At 46.0% G+C, this 26,402-nt stretch overlaps 1 protein-coding gene across 1 annotated transcript in view; it reads right to left on the bottom strand.

Moving 5' to 3' along the window:
* Nucleotides 1-13,381: 13,381 nt before the first annotated feature.
* Rpa1 (replication protein A1) overlaps nucleotides 13,382-26,402 on the bottom strand; it is a 54,018-nt gene continuing 40,997 nt past the window's right edge. Inside the window, exons 13-17 of the mRNA XM_050128753.1 lie at nucleotides 24,986-25,118; nucleotides 21,641-21,817; nucleotides 19,025-19,132; nucleotides 15,486-15,572; nucleotides 13,382-14,246 (exon numbers count right to left, since the gene is read on the bottom strand). Coding sequence (XP_049984710.1) covers nucleotides 14,148-14,246; nucleotides 15,486-15,572; nucleotides 19,025-19,132; nucleotides 21,641-21,817; nucleotides 24,986-25,118 — 604 coding nt within the window. The 3' untranslated portion in view covers nucleotides 13,382-14,147. The remainder of the gene's footprint in view (nucleotides 14,247-15,485; nucleotides 15,573-19,024; nucleotides 19,133-21,640; nucleotides 21,818-24,985; nucleotides 25,119-26,402) is intronic.

Below are 26,402 nucleotides of genomic sequence, written 5' to 3'. Positions count from 1 at the left end.
GGAACGTACCCTGCTTTAGGCTCAGTACGGAGTGTTACTTCTAACCCTTGCAATAGGCTGCCAGGCAGGCAGGACACCATGCCTATTTCGCCCTTGGTAAATTCTGCAGTCAGGCAAATGAAAGGTGTGGGATTTGAACACAGGCTTGTCTGGCCAAAGACTTCTCACTGTGCTTCTGCCGGTGCCACCTCCCTCTCTTCCATAGGAGTGGTCTGCCTCCAGGGACTGGGATGTGGGGAAAAGATGGATGTCCTTAAAGCAGGGTGAGGATGAAGTGGAAGCCAGCTTCATAGCTAAACTAAGCAATGTTTTATTTCCATTTCCCTCAACATATAGTTCAGTTACACTTGGTTTAAAAAAAAAAAAACTTACACAACTGGTTCTTGAGAAATGTTAAGTATTACATTTCGGTGGACGTGTATGGAACAATTGAAATGTTGAACATTCCCAGATACAAACCTTTATCCAAGCCTCCTCCAAAGGCACATTGCTGGGCTTGAAAGAGCAACTCGTGTTCCAGCCCAGTTGATTCCTTCCAGTGTGAGCTCTGACTTCCAAAGACGGCTTGCTCAGGGGGAGAAAATACAGTAGTTGTCCTTCCTATGGCGGGCAGGGTCTGTTTGAAGGCCCACCATGGGATGTGGATGGAGCTCAGTTAGCAAGCATGAGGCCCTGGGCTCCATATCTAATACCCCAAACAACACATGGTGGTGCATACCTATAGTCTAGTACTTGGAAGGCAGAGGCAGGAGAATCAGTTTAGTTTCAGTCCTTAGGAGGCAGAGATAGGCAGAGCTCTATGAATTCAAAGCCAGCCTGGTTCACAAAGTAAGTTCAAGAACAGCCAGAGCTACAAAGAGAGACTCTGCCTCAAAATAGATACATAGATAGATAGATAGACAGATGATTGATAGATACAGACAGACAGATGATAGATACAAACAGACAGATGATAGATAGATAGATAGATAGATAGATAGATAGATAGATAGATAGATAGAGACAGACAGACAGACAGACAGACAGACAGGTGAAATCATGGGTTGGGGTGATAGCTCAGTGGTTAAGAGTGTCACTCTTCCAGAGACCAGGGTTTGATTCTCAACACACACATGGCAGCTCACAACTGTCTGTAACTCTAGTTCCAAAGGACGTGACAATTTCTTCTGGTCTCTTTTTGCAACCAGCAGGCACATAGCACACAAACACTCTTACACATAAAAATAAATAACAATTTAAACACCAGATTTATAAATTAAGCCCAGAAAGATATTAACTCTAATGGAACAATCATATCAGAGTGTTGTAAAATCTACGCAAACATGGCTGGCTCTTCCCCAGGGTGTTTTCCTGCGTGAACCCATGTGTGACTTCTTGTGTAACTCCAGACGACCAGTGCCTGTGTGGTGAGATGAAGCAGATGACGTAGGCACTGGGACACAGCATCAGGCAACTGCTGACCCTGGTCCCGGGGAAGCCATTCTAGCAGCAGGACACCTGCTCGGTAGTCACTGAGTGCGCACCTTAGCTATCCCACTGTGGTACCGTAGGGCTCGTATTTGAGTATTCCTCAGAACAGCGTGAAAATGAAATTTATACGCGAGTTCTGGAATTTGTCATGTGATATTCTCAGACTCCAGTTGGCCTCAGGTAGCATCACAGTGGGCAGAACCGAGGGGAAAGGACGCTACCACAATGACTGTCCCTTGCAGGATTACCAAATGTTCTCTGCCTCTCTTTAAAGTCATTGCATCCGACCTTCACTGCCATCCTTTGAGGAAGAAAAACAGATTTCATCCTCAGAGTCCAGGATGGCAGGAGATGAAGTGGGTTCCCAGGACTGAGGCAGGAAACTCATCATGTATCCTCTTCTCTCCAACCAATTCAGTTTCAGACTTGAAAAGAAATGGCCACTCGGGCTGGGAATGCAGCTCAGTTGGTGGGGGGGGCTCACCAAGGATCTGGATTTGATTTTCAGCATAGTGTAGGCCTGGTGTGGCGGTACACCTGTTATCCTAGTTCTGCACTTGGGCTGTAAAGGCATAGGGAGGTCAAAAGTTCAAGGTTATCCTTGCACTTAAATTGACGTCAAGGCGAGTAGCTTGGGCAACACGAAATTCTATCTCAGAAAACAGGAGGAGCCAGCAAGACAGCTCGGTGGGTTAAGGCACTTGCTGCCAAGTGTGGTGACCTGGGTTCGATCCCTGGAGCTGTATGGTAGGAGAGAACTGACCCTTGAAAGCTGTCTTCTGAACTCTAACATGTGCCACGGCCCATGCGCAAATGTGTACGCAAGCAATAAATAAATGTTAAAAAATAAAGGAACGACCACTCAAAATCCACCGAAGTTGGGAATGAAGGAGAAGACAGGAGAGATGGGACATGGGTCTGAAGATGAAGACCTACTGTGTCACTAGAGCTGGTGAGACTCGGTTACAGATTTGGCCAGGGACGCAGGAGCCCAGCAGGAGCAGTCAGGCTCCAACTTGTAGGTGGAGTCACAAACCTGAAATGAAATGTCCCTCCCACTTTCCCTCAGATGACGGCTGTCCTGGAGAGTCTGGAGGGTTGGCAGGGCTCCTCAGTCTCCTCTAGTGTGCCTGTGGTGCTCCTCTGAGGTCATACTGTCTAAAGAGTTAAGGTTTACGGCCACTTGGTGGAAGAAAGGGCGCTGGACTTTCCTCTGCTGCACTGCTTCTAAGGGACGGCTCCACTCAGTCATCAAATACCAGTGGCTTTGCCAAGCAATATACCAATGGGCCTTCATAAGATGTTAAAGAACACATCCTTTCTTGAGAGGCAAGGTCCTTGCCTTATGCAAAAACAACAACAAACAAAAACAAAAACAAAACAGGGCACCAGGTTGGTGTCAACTCAGAGGCAAACCCTGGCCTAGCATGTGTGGAGGCCTGAGTTTGGCACAACCCAAACTCTACAAGGACACAAAAAAGCTTACTAACCTTGCTTTAAAGACTTTTGTTGTGGGGTCTGGAGAGACGGCTCATAGTTAGGACCCTTAGCTGTTCTTCCAGGGCTCCCAGGCTTTATTCCTAGCATTCCACGGTGGCTCAGAACCTAGAACTCAAGTCCTAGGGGATCTGTTGCCCTCTTCTGGCCTCTTCAGGCACCAGGATCATGTGGGGCAGACACACACATAGGCAAAAGTCATACACATAAAATAATCTTTTAAAAAATTCTGTTGGGCTGGGCGGTGGTGGTGCACGCCTTTAATCCCAGCACTGGGGAGGCAGAGGCAGGCAGATCTCTGTGAGTTCAAGACCAGCCTGGTCTACAGAGCTAGTTCCAGGACAGGCTCCAAAACCACAGAGAAACCCTGTCTCGGAAAAAAAAAAATTCTGTTGGGGATTGGTGGCTCATGATGCTGGTGATGATCTCAGCACTCAGATGGCTGAGGCAGGGGGATCATTTTGTGTTTGAGCCTAGCATGGCCTATAGAATGACTCTGTCTCAAAAAGAAAAATCCAAGTCTGTTGGTTTAGTCATTCCCAGCCAGAAGGAGCTGGCTGCGGCAACAATAGATCCCCGGAGCCCTGCCTTTCCCTCTGGCCTGAGAGCCCGCCCTGGAAAGGAATTCTCCATAGACCACAGTTCTATTTTGGGGACCACTCTGCTCTTGCACATGGAAAAATGGAGAGTTGAGGTTTACATGGTCATTTTTTTTGTTACAGTAATAAAAGCTTTGAAATGATCACAAAAGGAAAATAGGAAAATGTGCCTCCTAAAAAGAGCTGAGGCAAATTATTATAGCAACCGAATCCTAAAAGGAATTTTCAAGCAAAAAAAATATGGCTCATGTGAAGTCGTTATGGCAACTGACATTTAAAAGTAACTGGATTTGGGCAAGTTTCTTTCTCCACCCTCTCTGCAAAGTCTTGCAGGAACTTCATGCTAAAATTATGCTTTAATTTTAATTAGCCAAATAGGTCATAAATATAGCTAGCTTATTCCCAAATCCTTAGAATTTCTACCCTGCAAGGAGCTGATCTACTAATGAGAAAATATTTCCACAAAAACCCACTTACCATTAAGAACTCCTATCCAATATTTTCCTAATATAATTTATCAATTTAAACACATTGCATAATGTGGCATTCTGGAGCATTCCATTAAAATGATAAATAGCAATGGGGGCGGGGGTGGGGGGGTGAAAACCAGGAGATTAAACATATCCAAAGCGGTGTAGCTATATTTAAAGAGCTCAAACCATTGTGGAGGAAAGCGCACTGTTTTCATCCTCAGAGCAGCAGATCCTTGACAGTAAGGGTATTAATAGGACAGAAGAAGGGGGGCAATAAGAAATGACAGGCAACTTCAGAAGAAATAAAATTTCTATTAGGTTTTGTTATAAGATTACATCAAAGCAGTTCATATGTTTTAATCTGGGGAGAGAAAAAGCAACTACTTGGGGTTTGTGCCTGGGGGCTGCCTCTGTGTACTGAACCAGACAGTTTGCATAATGAACAATTTTCATTCAATCAGGATCTCAGCAGAGATAGCTCCCACTCAAAGGAATCCTGCACAGGCTCAGAGTTTTTATCTCTCAGCTCCACCTGCTGGAGAAATAGCGTATTACAGGGAGAAAAGGCAGCGGGGGCAGCATTGTCCTAGCGGCTGTTCTAAATTCAGGTCCCTAAAGTTACACACCTGACTTTAAACGGCTCCTCCCGAGGTTGAAAGGGGCTCTGTGAGTGGACTCCTGCGGAGGAAAGGAAGGTGCTAGGGAACGGTGGCATGGATCTCCATGACCTTCCCACTGCTTTCCCGAATCAGAGGCTTTTGAAACTATTTGCATACCGGGAGGACTTAGGATGCTCCGAGGCAGTTTGTCCCCAGTGACCGGAGGACAAGGTCATTGTTTTAAAACACCAAGTGCATTTCCTACTTGGCTGGCCAATTTTCAAGTTCCCCAGCAGTCTGAAGATTCATAAAATAAGATGGAGGAGGAGGAACGTGGGGTGGGGGGCGGGGGGAAGCTACTCAAAATGGAATTGCATTCTCACGCACAATGAAAAACTTAAAGGCTGAACAAATCGTTTTGGAAAACTGGCACAGATGACATTGGCTTGAGGAAGAAACGTCCAGGGTGAGCCAGCTGTGCCAGGACCCGGGGCTGAGGCCTAATCCGCCTTTATCCAAGGGTTTAGCATGGCTCCTGCCGCTCACCAATCCCGGCTGGAGCTGCAGAACAGCTCTGCTTCACCTGGCTCAGTACCAGCACAGTCTCACGGATGCTCTCCCGTGGGGAGGCCGCGCTGGGAGGGGGAGCGACATCAAGCTTCGTGAAACTGTTTTCGAAAACCTGGGATGATCATTTAAATGTTTAAAATATGCACATGGTAATTCAAAACTAATTACCCCGAGCACATTTGAAACATTTATGCCATCATCTTGGATTCTGCCTACTGCTTGTGCGCGGCAGTTCACTCTGGTGTTTCTATAAACTGCTTCAGCGATTTTAACTTCCAGGCTAAATCAGGCAGCCACAGGCGCTGCCTCCCTCCCGCCCCGTGTTGGTGGAGAGACCCCTTCCCTGACTTCCAGACGAGGAGGCAGCCCCGTTTCTCCAGAGAGTCATTTGTCATGGTCCTGTAGTTCTGGCTGCCGAATCATTGCTCTTATTGCTGTTCATAATTGTCATCCCCATTATTTAATTTAGATTAAAATGACCTCTTTCCCTCCCTATTCTTTCTCTCACCATTCCCATTTCCTCTTCCTCAACTCGCGGGCCCCATTTCCCCATTGGTTCATATATATAGAAAAGTGCCCTTGATAGCCCCACCCCACTTGGTTACTTCTCTGGGAGCCAACGCGGTGTGCTTTCTGGGCTGTGAAGGTGGCCGTGTTCAGAGAGGTAGACTAACCTGAGCACATAGCCGCCATCACTGAGAGGGCACGCGTTGTGCAGCTCAGGCACACACAGCAGACATGTGCACATGCGCTTTATACAGCAAGCTCTGTTTGCAGACTAATTAGGCCTAGGCAGTTCCTGAAGCAAATTCATTTTCCCCTTTTCCAGAATAAAATGAGTTCGCTTCCTTTGGGGGTGCTAAAGCAGCATGCCAGTGGCTAGAAGCCCGAGATGGGTGATATGGCTCAAATCATTCCTACTGCCCAACTCTATGGGCAGAAGCTGACCTCAGGTTGGGGAAACTGCAGTCGGAAGAAGCACAATTCTGGCATCGAGAAATGAGCAGTGGTTTATAGGTACATTCCCGGAAACACGGATGAGGGCTGCCTCCTTGTTAGCGCTTTCAAGATGCCCATGGCGGGCTTAGGCGTTTAGGAATACAAAAGTAGGTTGGATTCCCACAGTCAGCTGAAGTTTGACAGAGTGATATTACCGAGTTTAACTAGAGCCATTAAGAGGCTCTTCATTATCCCACACCACCGCCACCAAAGTTATCACATGAGCCATAATGCAAGAGAATTTTCATTCCATCAACAAGAGAGGGAGCCAGTCTATCTTTGTCCAAAGGAAATGAGGAGCTCAGCACGAAGCTTGTGAGGAATCGAGTGTACAACACTCCAGTAACATCCCCTGCAGGATTTCCTCCACGCTTTCGTTGGCTAAGCAGAGGCAACTGCGCTGGAGCAATCTGCCTGGGTACCTTGCTTGCAAGAGCACTAGCTCGAGGAGCAACCGAAGGGCCAATTGATGACACAGGACACTCAGAGACCTGCATTCCATAGGGCTTAAGTATTAAGCCCCAAAGAAATCAAGGTCTAGGCTATTCTCCCGGTGTTGAGCAATCTCATTTATATTTCTCTACAAAGATCCACCACTCAATCTCGCTGCTATCACCTGCGCCTGATTCCTATTCTCCCGCTCAGTAAGCTGGCCTGCTTTGAAATGGGCTTCTCTTCCCCCTGCCAGTGCATGCTTTGCATCTTCACAGCGACAGCTGGTAAATTGCAAGACCCCCGCCACTGGACTCTTCCCACACCCACTGCGTACTTACTCTCCTTGGAATTACCTGTTCATCCACCGTTCTGTGGGTAAGCCTTCTCCTCTTGGACTAAAATGGAGAGAAGGGATTGAGTTTTCTATTTCCTTCGCACTTCTTGGAGCGTTCTCCCATGGGAGACTCCCAGGTTAGATGTACAGATGGACCTGGTAGCTTTAGAATTGGAGTTAAGATGACCAGCAACACCCCCCACCCTGGACCAAGCAAAAATTGCACCTCCCCCTCCTTCAGACATTCCTGGCATCTTATAACTTGCCCAAAGCCGGATTTATTGCTCCCGCTGTAAAGTGTATCTTCTCTAAGCCTCACTTAAAAGCTACCACTTGGCAGAAGATCAAGTTAGAAGTGCAGGAGAGCAGCGATGGGGAGGGCAGGGAGGGGTGGGGCGGGCAGGGTGCAGCAAACAATGGAAGCTCCCAGAGTCACCAGCTCAATATTTAACCTAACTGGTAATTTGCTGTGACAATCCTGCCACCAATGGAACGCTACTACTATGCAGGAATGTCGCTCCCTAATTAAGAGGGCTCTACTTTTCCTAGTCACCCACACTTTAGTGTTGGCTCCAGGAGCTAAAGGTTCCATTAGGAGCACATGCAGCACACGACTGTGCACATAGCTGTGCACACAGGCTGTGATGCTGCCCAGTTAAGCCTGCTAACACCTTCAGTTCGCCTTCAGATCGAGCCCAGAGAGCGCGACTCAGGCCCTCGTGCCAGGAGCCCCATTTGACTGACAGGCATCTTCCCAGAAAGCCTGTTCGTGCCTACACTGCAAATGGACCTGCTTTTCCACAGCTTGGCTTTCAACCAGTAAGGCTTGGCGGAGGTCTGATCCTTAAAGAATGACTTTAATAAGGATTTTCGTAAAAGTCCACAGGAGCAAACCTCCTCAGAGTGCGACAGGAACGGGATCACAAGTCAACACCCTAACTGTTGGTCTAACTCTGATATGAGACAAAAGAATACTAATTATCTTAGCCATAATGGAGGATGCTACCATCTTCTAAATTCATGGGAGTCTTGAAACATGGCTACATTGGGCAAACCATTTTTTCTTAATTAGCGGTTCATTTATGGAAGGCTTGTTGCCTGGAGAGCCCATCAGACGAGAGCTCGTTTATGGAGATGTACCTTGTAAAACTATCTAGATTTTAACTAAGTAGCGCAGGAGGCCATGGTAGACAGAGTGGTGGTGGGAACGACACTACTATGGAAGCAATGGTGTCTGCACAAGGCTAGCCCTGCACTCCACGCTTGCACGCAGGGGAGAAGCATCAGCTTCCTCAGGCAAGTCCACGAGCCTCTAAAATTTTAGGCCAGTAGAAATGACCTCTGCATTACAGCTGACTGAAGATATAAATAAACCTCACCATGAGCAGCAGTGTCAATGGCGAGAGGAGATGAGAGTCCAATCGGAGCTTCGTTTTTTCAAGTGGATTCTGGATCCACCTCAGGGCAGGGCATCATGAGCACAGAGCCGCGGTTCCCTGCAGTGAGCGCTCCTGTTTTCACAGGCACCAGCCCTTCGGTTACCTAACCACTGAACGGAAGCTGCGCCACACACGAGTTAAATATAGGCTGGGTTATCTGCATTTTACAAGCTCCAAGTGAGCTAGCTGAAGACGCTGTCACTTTTAATGATGGCACAAACTTCCAATTACCAACTGGGTAACCCACTAGGGAGCAGGTAGTTTTGGAAGAACAGCTCACTGTTATTAAAAGTTTACACAATCACTTTTGAATTGACTATAAATATTTCACACGAGGCAGGTGGAATTAGGTTCTTTGGGTAGTTTACTTGAGGTAGTTTTCTCGAGACTCAGACACTGTGAGAGGTATCGACAGCTGAGTAGTAGGGGTTTCAAGGTGACAGCTCTCAAGAGGCTGGCAATTCCAAAAGGCTATGAAATGGCCGAGTGGTTGGATGATTCCCAGTCTCAAACATACTTCCAAAGTCAGTCCCATGACACAGCTCAAATGACAAGTCATCAGGGGCCTAGAGACAGTTAGGCCACCCTTGGGCAAGCACTGCTCACGCAGGGACCATATACCCAACATGGCATCTGCGTAGCTTCCTCTCAGTAACCAGTGCAGAGTTAATCAGGTGTGGCCTATGTTCTCAGCTTTGTGTTACCCTCCCTGAAGTCCCTGTGGATGAGCCCAGTCTCCAGTGACCAGGACATCTACTGAATTTGAACTTTACTGTGATAACCACTGAGTCCTGCTCCTAACTGACCAGAGTCCTTGGGAACCAGGGATCTTGGTTTGGGTGGGTGTGGGGTGGCACGCCTGTAATCTCCACACTGAGGAGGCAAGGCAGGAAGCCCCTTGCAAGTTTGAAGCCAGGCAAAACTACATAGCAAGAAGCGGCCTCAAAATCAAAAACAGGCATCTTGTTCTAAATCTTCTTGGAGGATGTGTGGCAGACGTGAGGTCTGGGGGTGGATCCCCAGTTTCCACAGAACAACTGACAGGGCACTAAAGGTGGTAAAGGAAGACCCCATGACCCTATCCTTCGCACCACCATCACAAATACAATTTGGAGATTTAATCACTAATAGCTTTAGAAAAAAGAATGAGGCTGACTTACAAAGCTAGTCAAATGTGTTCTTGGAAGGCCAGTTCTCCCATGAAGTCAGAAAATCCAGGTTAAGGCTTCTGTGGCTGTAACCTATGTCTGAGCTAAGCAGGATGAAATCACGGAGGGTTCCAATGTCTCTTTCCACATCCTCCCTGCATCCAAGGGTCTGCTCAAATTGCCCGCCAGCCTGTGACTGCCTGGGCACAGGCGTAGACAGACTCACTGCTGGACCAGGGCAACAGAGAACCTCACGGGCCAGAAGCACCTGGATGTACTTGCAGAGCTGCAAAGCACTGCCCAGGCCCACCAGAACCCAGGCTTATGCTAACAAGCCAGAAAGTAGGAGCAGCTGGCAAGAGTGATTCAGCCCCATAAATTTTCACATCCATCCAGCCAAACCCACTTGAAGCAATGCAGATCCACTTTTATTGAAATAGAAAAAAGTGCCTATTCTGGAGTGCTGAGAGTTACAGAAGGATATGAGATAATCCCATGTTGTCTTCAGCGCGGTGTCGGGGAGAGAACCCAGGGCCTTATGCTCGCCTGCACGGCTCCACCACCACACCACATTTGCAACCCCTATTTATACACACGTATGTGTGGTGGTATGAATAAGGAATGTCCCGTAAAGCCTCATGTATCTGCACATTTGGTGTCTGGGGAGGCTGTGGAACCTTTATGGGGTGGAGCCTTGCAGGAGGAAGTATGTCACTGGGTGTGGGCTTTGGGTCTGCAGCTGAGATGTAATCTCTGAGCTTGCTCAGTGCTGATGGACATCTCATCCTCTAGAACTATAAACTAAGACAAACTTGCACTAAGTTGCCTTTGGTCACGATGCTTTATCACAGCAATAGAAAAAGTGCCATAAACAGAAAGTGATGGCCAGATAAACAAGCCGTTATTGCTGGTTGTTGGAATTACGAGTGACTTTGGTCATTTTCTTTCCTTCTCTCTTAGAGGAAACAATTATTTCCAGTTATGCTTTATAAAGTCAGTAGCTTGTAAAGGCTGCTACCTACAGAGTGGATTAAGACTAAGATTACCTACCAGCCGGGCAGGTGGTGGGAGCTCGCCTTTAATCCCAGCACTCGGGAGGCAGAGGCAGGCGGATCTCTGGGAGTTCAAGGCCAGCCTGGTCTACAAGAGCTAGTTCCAGGACAGGCTCCAAAGCTCTGCAGGAAAAAAAAAAAAAACCAAACCAAACAAACAAAAAAGACTAAGGTTACCAAACCGTGTAAGGTAGGAAGAAAGGAAAAAAAAAAAAAAGGGAAAGGAAGGAGACACACATGCAAACCCGTCTTTGAGACGAGGAGCCGATCCATCCAGTAGGGAAACAAGTGCAGAGGAGAGAGGGACCAAGCAGTTTCGTTTTCTATAAATAAATCATTGGCAGGCAGATGGCTACAGAAACACAAGTCAATATAAACCTTTCGACACGGGGCTGCCAAACTTCACTTTTCGACAGTATATTAATTATGTAGTCGATGGCCATGGGTTTCATTAGTGTATTAAATACCACGATCAATATTATTTATACTTTTCGAAGACAGGCCACTCAAGAAAAAAAATTGGTGGGGGAAGGAGGGGGGAACACTTTGACCCTGCAGTTCAAAAAAAGTCAGAATAGTACACTAGAGATTAGCAAGGCTTTAATGGAAGGCATAAAACACTGGAATTATGGACAGAAATCAGATCAGTACCTTCCTTTTTCTGCCTCTATCACAATGAGACTGGAGGGAATTCAGGAACCATTTAAAATAAAGGCAAAGTGATTAGATACCCTGCCCCCACCCCCAACTGCTTAACGCTGGTGTCATGGTAGGGGCAAAATAAGCATTGATCTCTAACTGATAGATGAAAATCAGGACATGAGCAGTCTTTCCAGATAAACTGTGTCCAAGAGAATTCCAAGAACTGTGGGCCAGAATCTAGTTGGAAGTCCTTTGGGACATGGATTCCTTACAAACATTAACAGTGGAACCAATTTCTGAGGCCGTTCAACAGGTGATCTGATTTTTTAGTAAGGGACCCTGTTAAAACATCAATCCCCACTCCCCGTGGAGTTCTGTTCTCCTGTTAGCTGCGCTAGATTTGTTGAGGTGGCCATGAGGAAGTGCAGGGACTGGTTCACTGGCCTCAGGCGCATTGCTGCTGACCAGCCCTCCTGCGCTGGGGAGAGAAGGGAGGGCCGTGAGTAGAGATCTAAAAGACTGGTTACTGGACTGAAAGCTAGATCACCATCTCCAACCCGCAATTTGTCAATCTCCAATAGCGCTGAAGACTGTGATTTTCTAGTCAGAGCTTTATAAACAAGGTCAGAAAGAAAGAGCCTCCATAGAAATTGTCAGGGCTTCAGCCAGATAATCAAGTACAACTCAATTCCTGTCTCCTGAGGGTAGGGAAGGGTAAGAAAAGCTGTGTCTCTGCAATCAAAGTCTGCCTGTCTGTTCTCAGCAAGGCCGGCCATTTGCCTAGGGCTGCTAGTCTCTTCCAAAAGAAGAGCCAGGAATGTGGTGCAGGGCTGGGACACAGAAGCAGGAGAATCATGTCAAGGTCAGCCTGGGCTAACCAATGAACTAGAAGCTACCCACTTTAAAAAGACTGCCCCAACAAAACAAGACAAGCCAGGGATGGTGTCAGAAGCCTGTATTTCTTGTGTAGGAGAGGCCAAAGAAGGCGGTTCAAGCCTGAGACCTGCTTGGGAAGATCGTATCTCAAAAACAGGCCAGCTCACGAGAAAACAGACAGGGTGTGGTGGCCAATGTCATCGGTCCTGGTCCGTGAGGGCTCGTCCAGAGCAATTCAACTGAGGAAAGACCTACCCTCAATGGGGATGGCACTCATGGCCCAGGGGTCCACACTAAATAAAAGAGGAAGGAGAAGAAAGCTCAGCTGGATCCCCATGACCCACATTAAAAAGCACTGGGATTTAGAAATGGGAGGATCCCTGGCCTGTGCTGGCCAGTTAGCCTAGCTTCAACAGGAGCTCCAGGCCAGTGTGAGAATCAGTCCCCCCTTCTCTCTCTCTCTCTCTCTCTCTCTCTCTCTCTCTCTCTCTCTCTCTCTCTCTCTCACACACACACACACACACACACACACGTTGAAAGTGAGTCCTAGCATTTGAGTCTCATTGCTTCCTGACAACAGATGTCATGTGACCAGCTCTCCACCAGGAAAGATGGTAGCCTTTAACTGTGGCCAGAAGAAGCCAGTCCTCCCAGAAGTCACTTCTGACTGCTATTTTGTCATAGCAACAAAAAAGCCACTAAAAGACAGGGTGCCGTGACACCCCGGCTCCACAGAGCCACCACATGCTTAAGTGTACACATTAAAAGCCAGGCCCGCAGCTGCAGGGGGATTGCACTGCTGCCTGGATACTGATGTGCAGCAAATGCCAAGAGGTGGGCTGCAGCAACCAGATAGATAATTAATATGATTAGGAACACACAGAGCAAGCATGCTCTTGCCGAATGAAAAGCCTAGTAGCATAATTACTGTTTTCTTCCTCGCTCACTGTCTACACATTTCAAAGCCTGGTTGGTGTTAGGCTGCTGTGTAAACATCAATAAAATCCCAAAGTGCCAGATCATCAGCTTTCTTGGGCACAATGGCTTTTCCTTTGTGGTGTTTTCATTCTGTTAAAGATGCATTTCAGAGTTGCACACATTTGTAAGAATGATCTCCAGGCCTCATCCTAATCTCTTAAGATAGTAATGAGTTAACATCTTTCCCTAGTGATTATTTATTACGAAGGCTAATTAATTGCTTTCCAGTTACAAGAACCCTTCACAGTCAAAGAAAGTAGGATCCACAAACAAAGATATACTGTTTATTCAAACAAAGCAAGGGAAACAAAGGGCTTCTTTCGAAAATTCTCTCTATTTAACACACCTTTAATCAAAAATAAAATATAGGAATGCAAGAAAAAAATGTGCAGGTAAAGTTGGTGCATCTGGCAACCAAATGCAACATTAATTGAAGTGAAAACTCAAGCAATGCTTTGTAGTTGCCTGGATGTCCCTGGGGGACGGCAAGTCAATGCTTATCAGCCATCCTCAGAAGAGACAATTTTGATTAATATCAGACCCATCTGACTCAGTCTATTAAATCTATTAAACCCTGAAGGAAGGACAGTCTTCAGATATTAACGATAGGCTTTTGATTAATAATTCTACCCTTTTGCCATTCCAAGCATTAATAACCATGTGGTACCTTGGAAAGAGTGAGCCTTTGATTCCAGAAGACACAGCCCCTAAACACCTGGGCTCTCCCCCATCCTCACTCCCCCAGGCAGAACCAAGACATAAAGGTGCCACCATAGGAAAAGCAAACCCAAGTAACATAATTTACCTCACTATCCACAAAGTAGGGTCAATTACTTATGACATAATTCCTGTTTGACGATAACAAAATCTTAGTAAATAAAGGCGACAAAAGCCTGAAGAAGGGAGGGTCTGGTGCTAAGTATGCTGCCTGCGCTGAGCGGCTCTGCACTGTGAGGCTGTCACTCGGGTGGGAAGAAAGCCGTTCTATTTCCGTTCTTTACTTTCCAACTCTGGCCATCAGTACCACTTGCTCACATCATATGTTCCTCTTGATGTTCATGATCAGCCTCTTGGCATAGTCTCTGTAGTCCACAGGCTTCACGTCCATCACAGTGGCCTTAATTCGAGATTCGTCCTTTGAAAAGAGAAAAGCCTTTTGTGAGTGGGACAGCCAGGCATGGAGCAGTGAAGATACCATTCTCTGCTTCATTGCTTTCAATGAGTCCAGCAGGAAAAGGGAAGTTTAGTCATTCCTAGAGGAAGTGCTGTGAATTCCTGGCAATGGGTCAGTGTTCAGATCCCTTCTACAGACCCCCTGCCCATCCTCGGCATTTTGTGCTCAGACCCAGTATCCTACTGAAGTGGAGGGGTCTCTAGTCTCTATTGTCTTTATATGGGTGCAGCGGGAGCCTAGAGCAGATAGCTAACTTGCCCTAAAAGCTCACTTTTATGTAGAAAAAGTACCCGCAGCAGCAGGAATCTGGCTTCTGCTCCAGCTCTGGGCAAGCTTATCTGTCTGTCCTTCACCATCCCTGTCCACACCAGGAAGAGAGTAACCCTACGATCTCCCTTAATGACTGTATCCCACCAACAATCAACACAACCACCAAGCTGATGGTAATTCAGAATGTGTAAACTTGGTGGCTGCAAGGGAGTTGACAGAATCTCATTCAGCTTGTCTCCAGGAACTAAACCGCACCTCTGAGTAGAACATGGTGACAGCCAGCAGCACACAAGTCTAGCTAGAGGCCTTCATGTGTACACATGCTTATTAACTACAAAATGTCCTGAGATTTCCAATGGCTCTGCTACTCCATGACTGTAGGGTCAGAAGCCCATTCTCTGTATGCCTACATCTTTCCATCGTCAAAAATGGGCAAGAAGAGCTCGAACAACAGAAGGTGCTGTGAGGATCAGCAGATAAGAGATGGCCAGCGGTCAGGACAGTGACTGCCTAGTAAATGCTATTTATTACAACTATGCAACTCTATAACATTGGGGCTAATTTAAAGGCTCGTCAAGATACTTTTATCTGCACATAGTATTTGTTTAATACATTTTTGGAATGTAAATTGTGAAAAACAAGAGTCCACATACATTTTCTAGAAGTACAGAGACAACAAAAATTTCATAAGCCTGTAATAGAAAAGGCCATACTATCTTCTTCCCAGAGTGTTCAGACAAGACAGCAAACCCGAGTTTGGCTTCCAAATCTACACCGTTAGTAACAGCACCCAAGTGCAGGCAGATTCCATGAGCACGCATGTACGGGCCTCACACCTGTGGGTAGTTCCCTGACACTAACACTCAGTGCTGCTGTGGTCAACAAAAGCAATTTCCCGACACAGCCTTCTGCCCCCGGGACCTTACTTACATTGTAGGTCTCCAGCTTGACCCTGATTCTGAATGTAAATGATCGGAAGTTGGCATTCTGAAAAACCTCTTCAAACGCCTGCTCGTTCTGTAAAAACAACACATGGAAACTACTGGAAAATACCTATTAAACTGTTGAAAAGGCTGAGAAATTATCACCCTAGTGGGCTGAAATTTCTCAGGAAAGAATAATTTGTAGGTGTTTTATCACATAAAACTGTTTAAGTAGAACTTTATCAAAAATCAAAACACTTTACTTAGAAGTACTGTTTTCCCTTCAGTATTTAAACGCCTGGACCTGGGAGCCCTACCTCCAGTGGACACTGAATTCCAAGGATACTCAAGTTCCTTATGTAAAATGGTTTACACAGAACCCACGCACATTCGCCCGCCCGTATGCTGGGAATCATCTGTAGATTATTTGTAATACCAAATGTAAATATCATGTGAGCATTACATGGATTGGCCGGTGAACAGTGATAAGGAAACATAATTTGCACACGGTCAATAAATGTGCAACTTATCCCCCAAATATTTTTGATCCCTAGCTGGCTCAATGTGTGGAATTGAGAGCAGACTTTAATAGGCCCACAGAAGCAGAACCCCGGCTGCCAGTGCTGGGGAAGGAAGTTGGGGAGCTGCTGCTCAAGGGTGCAGCCCTTCAGGATGGATAAATGGCAATGTGGGAAGACGGGGTGGAGCCAGGGGCCTGAGAGGGGACTAATGCCACTATGTATCTCAAAGTAGTAACAACAGAAAAAGAAAACAACATATTATGGTATTATACGTTAATTTTACCATAATTAATTTTTAAAAAATACTCTTAGGATACACAATTAAGATTTGGAATACTTGTGGGGGAAGAAACCTGAACCCCAGCACCTCATTGTGAATTAAAAAGTGGGTAGGAGGGGCTGGAGAGATGGCTCAGAGGTTAAGAGCACTGGCTGCTCTTCCAGAGGTCCTGAGTTCAATTCCCAGCAACCACATGGTGGCTCATAACCATCTGTACTGAGATCTGGCGCCCTCCTCAGGTGTGCGGGTATACATGGAGGCAGAATGTTGTATACATAATAAATAAATCTTTAAAAAAAAAAAGTGGGTAGGAGGGTCCAGTGGTTAAATCACACATTGCTCTTGAGAAGGACCAGAGTCCCCTTCCTGGAGCCCTCATGGTGGCTCATAGCTACCTGTAACTCCAGTTCCAGGGGACCTGATGCCCTCTCCTGTCTCAGGTGCCAGGCAGGAAAGTGGTGCACATACATACAAGCAGGTACAACACATAGAAATCAAATAAAAACACTGAGTGCACGGCAGTGTCTCACACCTTTAATCTCAACACTTGGGAGGCAGGTGCAGATGGATCTCTATGAGTTCAAGGCCAGCCTGGTCCACAAAGAAAATTCCATGACAGTCAGGGCCATTACAGAGAAACCCTGCCTTGAAAACCAAAATAAATAAACAAAATAAAATAAAATTGAGTAGGAGCTGGGTCTGGTAGCACAAGCCTTCAACTCCAGCACCGGAGAGGCAAAGGTTTTTGAGTTCCAGGGTTACATAGTGAGAACTTAGCGCCAATTTAAAAAATAATAATCAGGCATGGCCCATGCCTGTAATCACAGTATTCTGGAGGCTAAGGCAAGAGGATTACAGTGAGCATGAAGCCAGCATCAGCTACATAGCTGGCTGGGGTTACAGTGTGAGGCTGTCTCAAACAAAACAAAAGAACTGGATGGGCAAAAGCATCACAAAGAAAAACGTTCAGGTCACCACAGATCTACTCATTTTAGCCTCTGTATGCACAGCTGTGGAGGAGATGGGTGGAGCGGGCAACACCAGGAAAAGGCTGGAAGATGCCTTCCTCCTCTGACACCCCTTAAATGCCATCTGATTTGGTTACTTTGTTGTGATTCTTTAAGAAGCTGGCTTTTAGACTGGGGGTGTGGTGGGATGATACAACTGGGATACTCAGCACCCCCGCCCCCCGTTTTTAACTTCTGAGACCATGTTTACTAAGTTGCCCAGTTGGCATTCTCCTGCCTCAGACTGCTTAGGCATAAAACACATGAACTTAAAACTTTACATAAAACTAACATTTCATATAAGCTAAGTATCCCTGTAGGTCACACGGGTATGAAAATAGTTTTATCACACATACTTCTTTTTGTAGGTGATATTTGAGGAAAAAAGTCATTCCTTGGACTTTCAACATATAAACAAAATAATGTGTTAAATCTTCAAAAACTTAAACCGGACGCCATTACTCTTTAGGGCCAAGGGAAGCACAGACACATATTCCCAGAACATCATGGTTCCTGAGGTTCCTGTATGTCCTTATTCACCAGGGAAGAACAGTCAACTATAATAAGCTCATAAAAATCCTGAAAGGCTGCCTGGAGCCTGAAAATCTGATATGAAAATAGAGAACTGGGCAAAACAGATAAAAGACTATTGCACTTTAAAAGTCAATCCCAGTTATTTCTGCGAAAAGCCTATTTTCAGAGCCCTCACAGAGAATTTAGGAAGGAGGCAAGGGCAGGAGCAGAGAGAGTAAGAGCAGCATGTCAAAACAAGCAGCAACTCCTTTTCTTTGTGGTCTTTACATGTGTCCCATCAACATGGAGGAAATGGAGGGGAAAAAGACACAGGATGTAGATAGGTGCCAATTTCCACGGCCTAGTCTTTGTTTTAACTCAGCAAGTATCTTTCTTATGTCTGGTATAATCAGTAACCCATTATCTGCATTAAGTAAATCTAATGTATAAAAAGGCAAACTAGTAAAGGTGAAATAAGTAATTTAAAAAAAGGATTTATTTGTTTTTACTGTGTGCATGTGCATGCCACAGGTCCACACGTGGAGGTTGGACAACTTCATGGAGCTGGTTCTCTCCCTCTACTGTCACATGGGTTCCAGTCATGGAACTTGGGTCATCAGGCTTGCATGGCATTGCAAATACTTTACTCACCGAGCAATCAAGTGTCCCAACACACGCACGCACAGAGATATAAAGATACAGATATCTATACTTAAGACAGGGTTTTGCTATGCAGTCCAGGCTAGCCTTGAACTCACTATGCAAACTATCTTGGCCCAAAACAAGTGCTGAGACAAGTGGCAGGAATCATCACCACAGCATGTAAATTGATCTTTAAAACAAAGTCAGATTGTGAGAACTCCATCTGACAACCTGAAATAGCAAGGACCCCAGATGTGCACTTATTCCAAGAGCTGAAAAAGTTATCTATCTAGAAGATATTTACTAGGTTAAAAGAGCATGCCTGAACTTTGAGTTATTCAGAAGACACCTATGGCTCTAGACTGCAGGCACACCAGCTCTGATGTGTAAAAAACAAAACAAAACAGTAACTAGTACACAGGTGGTTTGTGCCTCTGTGTAAAGTTCCTTTATGTTCCCCGATTCATTATCCCTTGTTAGATGAGCTATACAATGAGAGCTCATACAACCCTCAAAGAAGCAAGCAGTAAACAGTTCAGCAGCACAACAAGCGCTATCACAGAGCTAATAACCAGGTGCCAACCTTTTCTTTCAGCTCCCCAAGGTACGCAGTATTCTGTCCAAGGATAGCCTCCGCAGACTCCTGGAAACACGTCACCCACTGGTTCTCTTGAAAATCCGCAACATTTGCCTAAAAAACACAACTCTATGATTTCAGCAAATAAATAAAAAAGGAAGACACCCAAGGAGAGGAAGATTACCTTTTCCTACCTAAAGTAACCTCCAAGGGAAGATTACCTTTTCCTACCTAAAGTAACTTCCAAGGGCCATCACACACACAGCCCTTGACTTTCAGCGCTTTGAATGGTTCCCCCTTATATGAAGAAGTGTCCTGTTTCTGTTGTTCCTTTTTTAGTAATTTAGTACTAAAAATTCACTCATTTTTAGTATAGTATCCAATAAATCATACGAGCTGCTCCATCCTTTTATCATAAAGCAGGTTAGGCTGTACAGATAGATGCTCTGAGCACTCTGAAGGGAGGCAGGGTTAAGCTAGGCTTCACTGTTAAGTGCAGGCGATGCTATGCCAGTCTTTTAAAAGCTGTGACAGACGCCATGGGAAGAAGTTTAAAATGTGCTTTAGCTCAGTCTTCCAGAGATGTGATTTAACTAAACCCCCACAGATGCGGAAGCATGCATGAGACTGTGCTCCTCCTCGAGATGCAAAGGCTTTGCACTGGAAGTTTCAAATGCGCTTCCAATGGCAAGAGTGGAATCTCTTTATTTTATTTTACTTATTTATCCTTTCTCTCTATCTCCACATCTCGCATCTTTCAGTTTTTAGAGATAGCATATAATGCAACCCAATCTACCCTCAAACTTGCTGTGTAGTCAAAGCTGGCGTTGGACTCCTCTTGCCCCCCACCACAGATGCCAAGAATACAGAAATATGCTGCCATGCTCAGTTGTTTTATTTTTAAAAAACAAAGTCTTATTGGGTGGTCTAAGCAGGCCCACCTTACAGGCCGAGTTCACATTGACACATCTTTTCTTATGGTGTGTGTTGTATTATGTGCTTCAGGTGGAGGCCAGAGACTGACACTGAGTGTCTTCTACTGTTACTGTCCTCTCACCTTCTGAGACAGGGGCTCTGAGTGAACAGAGAGCTCAGCAACTGGCGAGGCCGATGCCCAGTGAGCTGCAGGCCTAAGCCCGAGTCACCTCACTCACTCGATGCTGGTCCTCACGCTTGGGAGGTAGGTGCTTTGCCCACTGAGCATCTCTTAAGACCCACTGCAGGCATTAAAAAAAAATTTGTGTGTGTGTGTGTATACGCCGGGGTTTTGCCTGATGTATGTCTGTGTAAGGATACCAGATCCCCTGGAGCTGGAGTCACAGACAGTTGTGACTGTTACATGGGTGCTGGGAATTGAACCCAGGTCCTTTGGAGGAGCAGCCAGTGATCTTAACTGCTGAGCCATCTCCCCGGCCCCACATTTTTAATTTAAAGAGCTGCACGAGATGGTTCTAAGTCACTACTGAGCAACACAGTTAACTTCAGAGCCTGTATTAAAGACCTTCAAACCTGTCACCAGATCTACCAAGTGACAGAAACAATGACATGTCTGCCAGTAGATGTAAGGTCTAAATTAAATTGCTGAAGGCCAAGAAAGCTTGCTGAGTTGGCCTGGCCAGGACTCACCTTTCTCACCTCCCCCTGGCACTGTAACTACTTCAATGACAGCTATATTCAATTCCAAATTCTTTTTGTTTTACTTGTTGAGACAGGCCTTCTCTGTGTAGCCCTGGTTGTCCTGGACCCACTCAGTAGGCAGGCTGGCCTCAAACTCACAGATCCGTCTGTGTCAGCCTCCCGATTGCTGGGATTAAAGATATGAGCTATCACTGCCTAACTGGTTATTTTTTATTTTTGAGACCAGGTCTCATGTAGCCCAAGCTAGCCAGCTGGCTTTGAACTTGCCATGTAGCTGAGGATGACTTTGAATGTCTAATCCTCCTGCACCCACCTACAAGTATGAGAATTCCATACTTGTAATGCGTCATACATTGAGGTACAACCCAGCCTAAAAGAGATAAATTCGAAGGCCTTCATAGTCTTTTATTCACTAGAGTGGCTTCCTTTAGTGATCACTAAAGGAAGTAACAACAGGACAGAAGGGCATTAGAGCCAAATCCAACTTTTCAAAGTAAACAACTTCACACAGCTCTAATACTGCTGAGTATTTCTTCAGGATAAATTCCCTGTAGGTGGCTTCTGTTTCAGGAAACAGGAACATTTTTAAGGTTTGGACACATTACTTACCGTCAAATCAAAGTAAACCAAAGCAGAGTAAAGGAGCAACAACCGTGCTCTGGCACACTCCTCTAAAGTCAGTTCCACTAAGGTTGAAACAAACAAGAGTATCCACGAGAAAAATAGGTACAATTACTGCTCTCCGGAAATGCAATTTCAAATTAACTTATCTTCACAACAAGAGGCAAGCACCACCACACTGTGATCACTGAGGGCCGCACTGGCTAGGGCAGCTCAATGCAACTTTTGGGCATAAAACGCAGCATGGATGCTGCTGTTGAGCCAGGGCAAAGCCCTTACTCCTCAACACGAACTCGTCTGTGAGTCCCTTACCAATGACAGTCAGTGAACACCGTAAGGCTTCTCACTAACCATTCCACTTACCGATAAGATCATGCGGTATTTGAAGTTGGGAAATTCCCGGTCACACTTCTCACAGCGGTACAACCCATTCTGCTGGTCAATCACTTTCTTATTGCAGTCCTGGGTTGGGCAGGCCTGGTACATACAGTTCTCTTTGCGAAGAAACATCACCGTAGCTACGGTGCTGAAATAGTCAGCCTGGGGGGGGGGGGAGGATCACAGACCCAATCAGCAAGCTACACTTGGGTCTGCAACAGGCCACTCGAAGCTGCCCTTACTTGCAAATGTTAAGTGCGTATGTGCTCTAGTTCCCACACTCACTGCCCGATTATGCAGGACTGTTCACTCTGTGTTTGCTCCATGCAAACCCAGAGGCAGTAAACCAGCACTCAGGCAATGTCTCACAAGCTAGCTCTGAACTCAGAGACTTACCTGCCTCTGTCTCTATAGTGCTTAGCCACCACACCTGGCCACACAATCCTTTTAACGTGTTATTTGTTATATATGCGTATCTCCATGTGTATAAAGATCACATGCACACTAACGCAGGTGAACATGTGCCAGTGTTTGTGGAGGCCAGAGCGCAACTTTCAGGAGTTAGGTCTCTCTTTCACTCTGGTGCTAGGGAACTCAAGTTTGAAGATAGCAGAATAAGTGCCTTCAACAGCCAGCACATAATACTTAAAAAAAAAAAAAGCATGTATTTATTATGTGTGTATGTGTTTTTGTACTCGTGCACATATACCACAGGATATGTATGCAGTCCGGAGGACAACTTGTGGGAGCTGGTGATCTTCCTTCGTCACGTGAGCCTGAGGCGGAGTTCAGGCTGTCGGGCTTGGGGTCAGGCATCCTTAGCCACTGAGTCACCTTGCTGACTAAGCACACCATTTTTTTTTTTTTTACAATGACAGTGATTTATACCCTTATGTTTAGCGATCAGTAAGTTTTTCCTGTAACAAGTCAGAGAAAAACTTTAGGATCAACAAGCCATTGAGTCAGTCTCCACTGACACTGTGGGGCAAGACAACCCACAGACAACACGATGAGGATGATTCAATAAAAAAATCTTTTTGAGACAGGGTTTCTCTGTGCAGCCCTGGCTGTCCTGAAACTCACTCTGTAGACCAGGCTGGCCTCATACTTAAGAGATCTGCCTCCTTCTGCCTCCCGAGTGCCGGGATTAAAGTTGTGCACCATCATTGCCCAGTGCCATAAAATTTTATCGGCAACAACAGACAGCGAGTTCACAGCCTTGACTGGCAACTCCTGGACGTAAAAAAGTTCAAGAGAATGTCAAAGTACCCATGACTAAAACCCTGTAAACAGTTAAGTAGCCCAGAAGGACTAAGTCACGCTAAAGGCTCTGGGTGAACACCTGCTTCACCTCTGGACCCCCACAAGTTCTTAAGTCCATGTGAAAGAAACCAGCTTAGCTGCTGTTATGCCATTTTGCAAGGCTTTAAAACAAAGTTCAGGGTAAGGTCAGTACTCCTAGGCTACCAAACAGGATATCTGCGGTCAGATATCTGGCCTAGGAGGGGAACGAAGAGTTCTGGGGAAGACCGCATATGCCCTAGATAGAGCCTAGTCAGCTGTTATCAGACGTTTGTGTCCCCAGCCAAGAGCCAGGGGGTTTGTCCTCAAGTAAACCCCTCGCCGCATTTGAAAGGACCAATGGGATCCCTGTAACCATGCATCTGCTTCTGTTAGCCTGCTTCTGCCAAGTAAAAGACCCCCTGCCTAGCCTGAGGGCGCGAATAGACTCTGCTGCCCTCAGGTACCTGTGTACTCTCAATAAAGAAACCTCTTGCCGTTTGCAGCCAGTGGTCTGTCTCGGACTGTTCCTTGGGTCTAGGGGTCTCCACCTGAGGGAAGGTCCTCCCTGAGGGTCTTTCACATGGGTTCAGTTTTGGTTTGGTAGTGTCAAGTAACTGCAAAATCCAGGTATACCCTGAATTCAGAGCTAAGCTACTAACCACTAGGCCATTTTTATTAGCCCTGGCTATCTTGGAATTCTCTATGAAGACCAGGCTGGCCTCGAACTCACAGATAAACTTGTCTCTGCTGCCCAAGTGTTGGGATTAAAGGCATTTGCCTGGCGCATACTGGATCTACTTGATGTCTCAAACCAGAGGGGCAAAACAATGCTGCCATTTAAAAAGACCACGCTAGCATCCAGTTTAGACAGCTTTAGAGCTGGGGTGTAGCTAGTGGAAGAGCTTGCCTAGCACGCTAAAGGTGAGGGTCTCCACATAATTGAATACATGTGGAGAGATGGATCAACCATTAAGAACACTGGTTGTTTTTACAGAAGACCCAAGTTCAGTTTCCTAGTACCTATATGGTAGCTCACAACTCCAGTTCCAGGGGCTCTGATGACCCTTCAGGCACCAGTCGTTCACATTCAGGAAAAAAATTCATACATGTAAAACTAAAAACATTAAAAAGAAAGAAAATTTAGGCCGATATGCCGGCTCAGGGGTGAAGGCATTTGCTTGTCAAGCTGGATAGCTTGAGTCTGGTCCCTGGGACCCAAAGGGAAGGCTGAGTTTGAATTCCATATACTGCAGTGGAAAATGAACGTCCTATCCACAAATAAAAAATAACTCAAAATGAATGTAAAAAAAATCTGTAGAGAAATAAATCTTAGTTGAATGCTTAAAGTGTTTCTCTGTATTTCCAGGTTAAATTCAGACTCAAAGCCTGATTTTAAAGTCTGAGTGCAGACAAGTGTCCTGTATGCTCAGTTCTGACTGCATACTGTCTATCTTTGGTTTAAGGGAGCAACTGGGTGACAGGAGAAACGGAATCTAGCCAGTGCTTAATTCTCAAGACGTCCCGTAATAGCATTACAAGCTGCTGAGGATGACAGTGATGGATCGTGTGCACAGTGAAGGGAGACTGCAGGAGGAAACCTGTGTCGTACACGACAACAAAAACGGAGCAGCAGCGAGAGAAATAAATGATTCAGAGACCCAATAGAATGCAGGTTAGACCAAGGCAAGAGGATCATGACATAAACACCGAGACAGACGCTGCAACCAAAGTCAAACACCAGAACCAGTCCTATGACTCAGGCTGAAACCTAAGAGGAGCTGCCTGGTGCTCGGCAGCCTGAATCACACTCTGCTCAAAAAACCAACATGGACCTGAGGCCAGTTCACACCACATCGCAGAGCCTCGGTGTCCAGGAACTCTTCACTTTTCTGTCTCACACCAGAGGCCACCACACACAGCCTTTACACCAGTAGGGACTCAGAGCCGCCACCAAGTAGTGATTGGTGCTCTGGGGTCCTGATGAGAACACAGCCCCCAGATTTAAAAACTTAGTCCCCTGTTGCTTTTTGGGCTTCTGTGAGGTACCTTGTCACCCTGGCCCAGGTTCTCAGATTTAGCCTCATACAAAGTTTTCCAGTTTGTGTTGCTCCCTCCAGTGCCTCCGCTCCTGAGGTCAGAGATGGAAACGCCATCTAAGGCTTGTCCTTCGGAGTCAAACCTAAAAAAATAATAAGCAATGGTGACAGAACTTTGCATCCTTTTCAAAAGTGCTGTTTGGATATATTAGCCATGAGCGCTCCTGTCCCCACCAGCTGTCACTAAAGAAATGCAATGGCCTTTCTTTTGCTCTTGTTTGCTTTGATGACCTCCCCCCCCACAATGTCAAAGTACCACAAGACCTTTTCCCCACCTGCATATTAAAAGCTATGAACAAAGTCAGCAACAGAAAGCAAACTGGCATAGCCCCCCGGGCTTTGAAACTTCACCTCAATCACTGAAATGAATCAGATAAAGAGGGATGTTTTTGTTTCACCAGTCATCCAAAAATATTTTCATGGTAGAAAATCTTTTAAGCCTAACCAGTTACAGAACTCAATGTACTTCATCAGAAAGCATTATCTGCCCTGTTAGAGATCTGCTTTCTCAGTGAGAATTTGCTTATGCAAACATCAAGGTTAAATTCATTTATATAAAATTATTACTAAAATTGATTACACCTCTTGACCAACTACTAGCTAATCTGATGGAAAAGAAGCCAGGGAAAAGGTAGCAAGAATATGAAAGTGGCAGAGAGCAGTGGGCCGGAGATTAAAAACATATGAACTGGGTATAGTGGCACATGGCTTTCATTCCAGCACCTGGGATACAGAGGCAGGCAAATCTCTGAGTTCCAGGCCAGTGAGGGCTACACAGAGAAACCCTGTCTTAAACAAATACAAATATACAAACATGCAAGTGGTAGGGAACTGTATGCTAACCACATACAGAACTGACTCCCTGAAAAGAGATCACCCAGAGTGGCTGCTGCCGTAGGCCACAGCTGTCAGACGAGCAGCTACATCTGTCACAGAGGACAGAGTGCAGAATCTATTTCACCACTACTAGCTGCTCAAGTTTAGTTACAGACAGTTGCCACCCAAGACAGTTCATCAGGAGTCAACAGAGGAAGGAGATGGGCAGCCCCCACCCCAAGACATGGTTTCTCTATTTAACAGTCCGGGCTGTCCTGGAACTTGTTTATAGACCACACTGGCTTCGAACTGCCTGCCACTGTGCTGGCATTAAAGGCGTGTGCCACCACGGCCTATCTGGCAGCCTTTAAAAATTCCACTCCATCAGTACCAAGATCTAAATGTGGCTAATTCCTGCCTGGGTGGGGTGCAAGCACTGAACTTCTCACAGATCAATGACAGGATGAACAGAAGTTCAGGGGACAGATCAGTTACTGACAGTGAAACACGAACACCCTTCAAGTGGGCATGCAATTAACCTGGGGTTGGGC

This window comes from Alexandromys fortis, unplaced genomic scaffold, assembly GCF_014885135.2.
Source record: "Alexandromys fortis isolate MF-2015 unplaced genomic scaffold, M_Fortis_MF-2015_v1.1 scaffold_80, whole genome shotgun sequence".
Classification (NCBI taxonomy): Eukaryota; Metazoa; Chordata; class Mammalia; order Rodentia; family Cricetidae; genus Alexandromys; species Alexandromys fortis.
This window is presented reverse-complemented; position numbering and strand designations above follow the sequence as displayed.